Source organism: Pyxicephalus adspersus, chromosome 9, assembly GCF_032062135.1.
Source record: "Pyxicephalus adspersus chromosome 9, UCB_Pads_2.0, whole genome shotgun sequence".
NCBI lineage: Eukaryota > Metazoa > Chordata > Amphibia > Anura > Pyxicephalidae > Pyxicephalus > Pyxicephalus adspersus.
The window spans coordinates 4,089,596-4,095,518 of record NC_092866.1 but is presented as its reverse complement, the minus strand read 5'-3'; the positions used below and the strand labels follow the sequence as shown (position 1 = coordinate 4,095,518).

Below are 5,923 nucleotides of genomic sequence, written 5' to 3'. Positions count from 1 at the left end.
TTTTGTGTTTTAACACATGCTATAATACTTTGCAAACATTTTTACAACTTTTAACTTTGCATTTCAGCATACCAGATTGTGTTGTACAAAAATGTCCTACATTGTATAGGAGTGTGAACTGAAACCATAGGACATAAAGCAAGTGGGGACTGTAATGTATCCCGATGCTTCAGGTGTGGAGGAGCCCTTCCATATAACTTCAAATGCATGCTGATATATCTGATGACAGGTCTTCTTTAATACTATTACATGAACAATGCAAAGAGTCCGGTTACAAACTGCCACAATGAGAAAATATTGCATTATGCACTTAGTGACTAAGGGACAAAAAAAAAAAAAGGGGGCAAAGTTACAAAACCAAAGTCTGTTCATAAAAACGTGATATTATATGTTGGCAGCTATTCATATGGTAGCTGAATACATTATCCTAGAAATATGAGACTGCTGACTCTTGGACTGTGAACCCGGGGCCTTGTGTGTTTACCGATTTCACAGATTCATGCACAACATACAGGTATGGAATCTATTACACAGAATTCTCAGGGACTTCTAACTAAAATACTAACATTTTTTGTTTTTGTTGTGTGATCTGATATTGGGTTTGATTTTTTATTACTTTCATACTTACAAATTGGTGTCTAGAAATTATTTACGCTTAGACAATCCCCCCCAGACACAAATTAGCAAGATCGTCAGATGATTGCATATTCGTGGAAAGGTTTTCTTCTCGAAAAAAAAAGGTAAAGGGTCAGCAGATGCACCTTTGCATGACTGCAATACAGTATGTTATTCTAAAATGAAACTTCTATATATACAATTACGTTTTCGATATATCTCCCAAATTTTATTGCTATTGAACCACACCTTGAAAATATATACCCTTTATCATACTATTTACATACTATTTTGTTGTAATCTTTATTAAATTCTTCTAAGCGTATAATCTGTGGACTATGTACTTGTGAATGTACTTTATTATTGTTATGATGTTCACATCTTTTTCTGCATAAACCAATTATAAGTTTTCATGACTATTTAGAGCACGGGTCGGCAAACTCCGGCCTTTAGGTCAGATATGTTCTGACCCTTCTGTTCGGTAGTTTGTTCCGGCCTAATGCCCCCTGGCCGATCTGGCCTAATGCCAGCCAGCAACCTGCGGCTCCGGAGCCACAGGTTGCCGGCCGGATCTGCCAGGGGGCTTTAGGAACTACCGGAGCTCCGGTGCCGCCTCCTTGCTGTGGCTCCCCTATTTACCGCGACCGGCATTGATATTACGCTGGCGCCATAAATAGGGAAAGCTCCCTGAAGGAAAATCCCTCTCCTCCCCAATGCATACAGAGGAGAGGGATTTCACTTCGGGGGCGTTCCCTGGTGGTGGGCGGAGCCATTAGGGCGAGACTCAGAGTCCGGCCTAATGTACTCCTGCCCACCCCTGAAATGGCCTAGTGGCCATAAAAGTTTGACGACCCCTGATTTAGAGTAACTACGTCTTATACATACCCCTGAGGAAGCCAAAAGTCGAAACGTGTCGGATTACAAGACGTTCTTCAATACAGCTTAAGCTAGATGATTGTTTTATAGTTCAGCAGTCCATATCCCATGATGATAATAATGGGCTTTAGATAAATAATTACTTTTTTGTATATAACTCACTATTAAAAAACAATATATGCAATATTTTTAGCCTACAAAACCTTCTTTCTTCCCTTTATTTTTTTAATCTTACTTACACAAGGGTGTAACCCTTGAAATAACTTTCAGGTCTTCAAGAAACCCCTTCTATAACTACTATATACACAGATCACAGTATATTAATGTGGTGGTCAGTGGGAAGAATTCCTCTTACATTGCTGGCCATTGGGAAGAGTGTCACCCTTACAGATAGCCAAAAATATCCTTGGTTACAGGTAAACTCACCTGAGAGCCACAAACTGCTCAGTGCTCAAGGAACCCCCTAGCAACCTTGGTTGAGAATCACTGGCTTAGATTGTCACATAGGCAACAAGATTTACATAATTGTCTCATTTCTAACTTGGCATTTCTGTGCAGGACTAGGGATGAGCGAGCAAATTTATTAAATTTAGTCTCGCGGTGAATTGGGACGTTCTCACTTACCAAACATGTAGGCTAGAACGGCCTTCGTAAATTCGGCCGGCGAGACCAAATTTTTGGGACCTGCAAGACTAATCGGGGGGAGCTCTTGCTGCCCTTTACTAGTTGTATGTGTGCTTGGATAGAGTTTCTCTATCCAAGAACACAGGAGTCCTGTGTTCCTGGATAAAGAAACTCTATCCAGGAACACATAATACAGGACTGCAACAGCAATCAGGGGAGCAGAACAGCTCCGCTCCCCTGATTGCTGTTGCAGCACTGTACTATGTGTTCCTGAATAGAGTTTCCCTATCCAGGAACACAGTGTCAGTCTTATGGCTGGCTGCTCATAAATGAATGCAGCGTGGGAAAAATCCTCTGATTTTTCCCACGGCCACGTTAATTCATAAACGCAAGCTGCATGACTCACTTTGGGAGGAGGAGTATCGCGGCTGCATTTATGAATGGAACAGTGAGAATCCTCCTCTCAGTGAGAGATCCCCGGGCATTAGAGGGCTTGCCCTCATTCTGACCTGTAGTGCTCGAGGATCGCTCACTGACAGGGGGATTCCCACGGCTGTATTTATAAATGCAGCCGCTATAATCCTCCTATAATGATTTCCAATGGTTTTCGCAAAGTTTCGCCGAAATTATGCGTACCCATCAGAACTTCGAGGAAAATTTCGTGAGAATGCCAGAGGCATTCTTACTCATCCCTATGCAGGACATAGATGGTGACCCAGATGATGCCCAGTGGAACTGCCCTTCTGGAGAGAAAAGCAAATGAAAGCATGGTGATTGTGTTATATTGACCATCACTTAGCATGCAAGGAAACATTTCTTTTGCATTTTATGTTAGCTTCCATTTGTTGTTAAATTATGAAGCCTCTTTTTGTGAATAATTGATACACATCTATCCTTCAAACTACAAAATGTACAAAAGCTTTAAACTAAAACAATATTTGCATTTTTATATCAAAGCAGGAACCACTGAACAATCAACATAGTGACGGTGCCCCAGTTCTCTGCTGAATCTTTTGGTTTGACTTTGGATCCATTCATATTTTTTATTAAAGAATAAAACAAGCTTTTAAAATGGACAACACGTTACAACACTGGAGGGAAGCTGCCACCCTGATTTTGGCTGCTGGGGTGCAACATGGAAACATTATTCCCAAAATGGACTCTCAGATGTCCTTGAATCATGAACGCAGGAAGAGTACGTTTGATTATGAGGTGTTGTTAATGAAACGCAGCCAGAAGAGCGGTTTCATGCCCAATGCTTTTGTGTTCCCTGGGGGTGCGGTTGATGCTTCTGATTTTTCCAATGATTGGATCAAAGTCTTCGAGAGACACGCCAACAAGCCAAACTTCGGCCTAGGTGTGGTCAGACAGCCCTCCAGCACCAGGTCTCCCATGTTTGTCACAGACAGGAGGAAATTTGGCTCATTGATCCCTGGAAATGTCGCCTTCAGGATTTGTGCCATCAGGGAGACCTTTGAGGAATCCGGAATATTGCTGGTGGTTCCGGACAGTGCCGAAGCTGACACCAACCAGAACATAATAAATGCTTATGAACAAGATGGTGACGAAATGGCTAAGTGGAGGAAGGAGGTGCACAACAATCCCCTGAAGTTTATTGAGATGTGCAAGGAACTGCGATGTGTTCCGAATATCTGGGCTCTGTACGAATGGGGCAATTGGCTGACACCTGTACTTACCATGAACCCTCGGGCCAGGCGATTCGACACTGCCTTCTACATTGCCTGTTTGCCGATGAAACCAGTTACTATAGATGATCAAAATGAAATGGTTTCCTTTAATGTGAGTGAGTTCCAGAGTGTTATCAATTTAAGTAGATTAGTGCTGAATTAGTAATATAAAGTGAAACTGTAATTTGCCATGGTAAAGAAACAAGCTGGGTGCACAGCAAACCTTTGTGCTGCTGGTGATTCTTTCTTGCTGGAGACCCAAGAGACCTTGGTATTTCCAGGTGTGTATAGATGCCAGGCTGCATGCAGACCACCCTACATGATAATAAATGGAAAGGGTTGTTCGGGAACAATCAGGCAGGGGAGAAAAGCATTAAATGATGCTGCAGCTTCTAATGTATACTGTAAGAAACTCTGTACAGTAAAATCAGAATAAGTAACTTCCGTACTGAAGAAAAGTCGGTGCAACTGTGCAAAACTGAGCTGAAAACTGGCATCATAGATAAGAGTTCCTACAAATCATCGCAATGTGTTTAGCCAACCAAAGTTTGATTTATAAAATGATGTATTGACTTGACTCAGGTAATGAACTGAACCTGTTTTTTTTTTTAGTGGTGGACTCCTCAGGAAGCCATAGAGGAGTACATGACTCATACAACATGGATTCCTCCTCCGCAGCTTTATGAATTAAGTCGATTAGGTAACTTCACCAGCATTCACAAGCTCCATAGTTTCAGCTGCAATCGGGCCTTGGAAGGCTGTGAAAGGTGGATGCCGGTTATGGTGCATGCAGAGGATGGTGTGGTTCATACACTGCCAGGTATAATTTTCCAGCTTCTATTTTACTTCACACTTGATGGGACTGTTTCTTCTTGAATAGTCAGAATATACAACCCACCGCCTGTACAGCAGAAGAAATTTTTTAAAAAGTTGCTGTTGCTTCTTTATCTTTTCTGTAATACTTTGCTAGAGGACTCTGCACTTTTCTAACTGTCCTAGAATATTCTACTGAAATAGTCTGCATTGCTGGAGGACTCTGCTCCTTCCTCTGTCTTGCGTGCTTTCACTGGTATAAACAATCATTGCAATGCTGTGCTGTATGTAAGCAGGCAGCCTTTAGTCAGTATATGGAAAGCTTGTGCCTCCAAAATTGGACTTAGAAATAGGAAGCCACCAGGGATTGCTCTAGGGAAAAATTCTGACCTTCACATTTGGCTTTTCACATGAGAATGGAGGATTGGCAAAGCTTGGTTAGACCTATACAGGGACTGTTTGCGTCCAGCACTTGTGATCTCCCATGATTGCATGAGTGCAGTGAAGCCTAAAAAACATCACTAATGGCTGCTGACATGGAGCACATTGCAAGGGGCTCAAGTCATATTAAGGTACTCACAAAAAAATATTTCACTAATAAATGGAGATCTATTTTTGTTTGATTCTTGTATATATACCTAATGTGCAGATTTAATATGAATATATTGTTTCTGTTGGGCAGGGGATGAACTATACCCAGAGGATCCAGATGTCACAGGACAGTCACAAAAAATGTATTCCACAAATAGAACCATTGAGACTCTCGTCCGAGAAGGTGGCCGACTTCATAGATTTCTACACATCAACGGCATTGCAACTGTTTTTATAAACCTGCACCCAAAATACAAACACATCAATCCGCTCTCCACCGATCCCACTCATAATGTGGTGGCCAAGAGCAAAATTTAAATAAAAGATCTGATGTCATCTGTAATATTTCATAATAAAATGGGCTGATAGAATTTCTTGTGTGGGTATTCATACAATTTAGGTGCAGTTGATGGCCCAGGACAGCCATTTTTTTGTACCAAGGCTGAACTGTAGAGTATGGTGGTCACGGGACAATTTCCCATCGATATGGTTTTAAATTATGGTTCTGGTTGCCATCTGACTTGTTGGCCTTGTTCACAAGGGTGGTGCAACCAAAAAACATCATGTGCACCGCCCCTGTGCACCGCCTTTTGGTGCATTATGAGTCTGGAACTTAAGCCAGAACTTTAGATAAGCCAGAACTCCAGACTTTGAAAGCGCCCTCCACCCCATCTTCTCCTTCTTTTGGAAACTCCACAGTGCGAGCTGCTGAACCT

General features: G+C 41.9%; 1 protein-coding gene across 2 annotated transcripts; it reads left to right on the top strand.

Moving 5' to 3' along the window:
• Positions 1-377: 377 nt before the first annotated feature.
• On the top strand, positions 378-5,578 carry LOC140337967 (acyl-coenzyme A diphosphatase NUDT19-like). Of its 2 annotated transcripts, none has more exons than XM_072421869.1 (4): positions 378-514; positions 3,073-3,915; positions 4,416-4,623; positions 5,299-5,578. In XM_072421869.1, the coding sequence occupies exons 2-4, from the start codon at positions 3,187-3,189 to the stop codon at positions 5,523-5,525; spliced, it is 1,164 nt and encodes a 387-aa protein (XP_072277970.1). In that variant the 5' UTR covers positions 378-514; positions 3,073-3,186; the 3' UTR covers positions 5,526-5,578. The 2 variants fall into 2 exon arrangements, with proteins under 2 accessions (XP_072277970.1, XP_072277971.1); XM_072421870.1 differs by having other exon boundaries at positions 398-514; positions 3,076-3,915.
• Positions 5,579-5,923: the final 345 nt, after the last annotated feature.

Excerpts from the sequence above, each read along its gene's own strand:
- LOC140337967 (XM_072421869.1), top strand. The coding sequence starts at position 3,187 with ATGGACAACACGTTACAACACTGGAGGGAAGCTGCCACCCTGATTTTG. Across the intron at positions 3,916-4,415 it reads ATGAAATGGTTTCCTTTAAT|TGGTGGACTCCTCAGGAAGC; the intron begins GTGAGTGAGTTC and ends TTTTTTTTTTAG. Across the intron at positions 4,624-5,298 it reads TGTGGTTCATACACTGCCAG|GGGATGAACTATACCCAGAG; the intron begins GTATAATTTTCC and ends TCTGTTGGGCAG.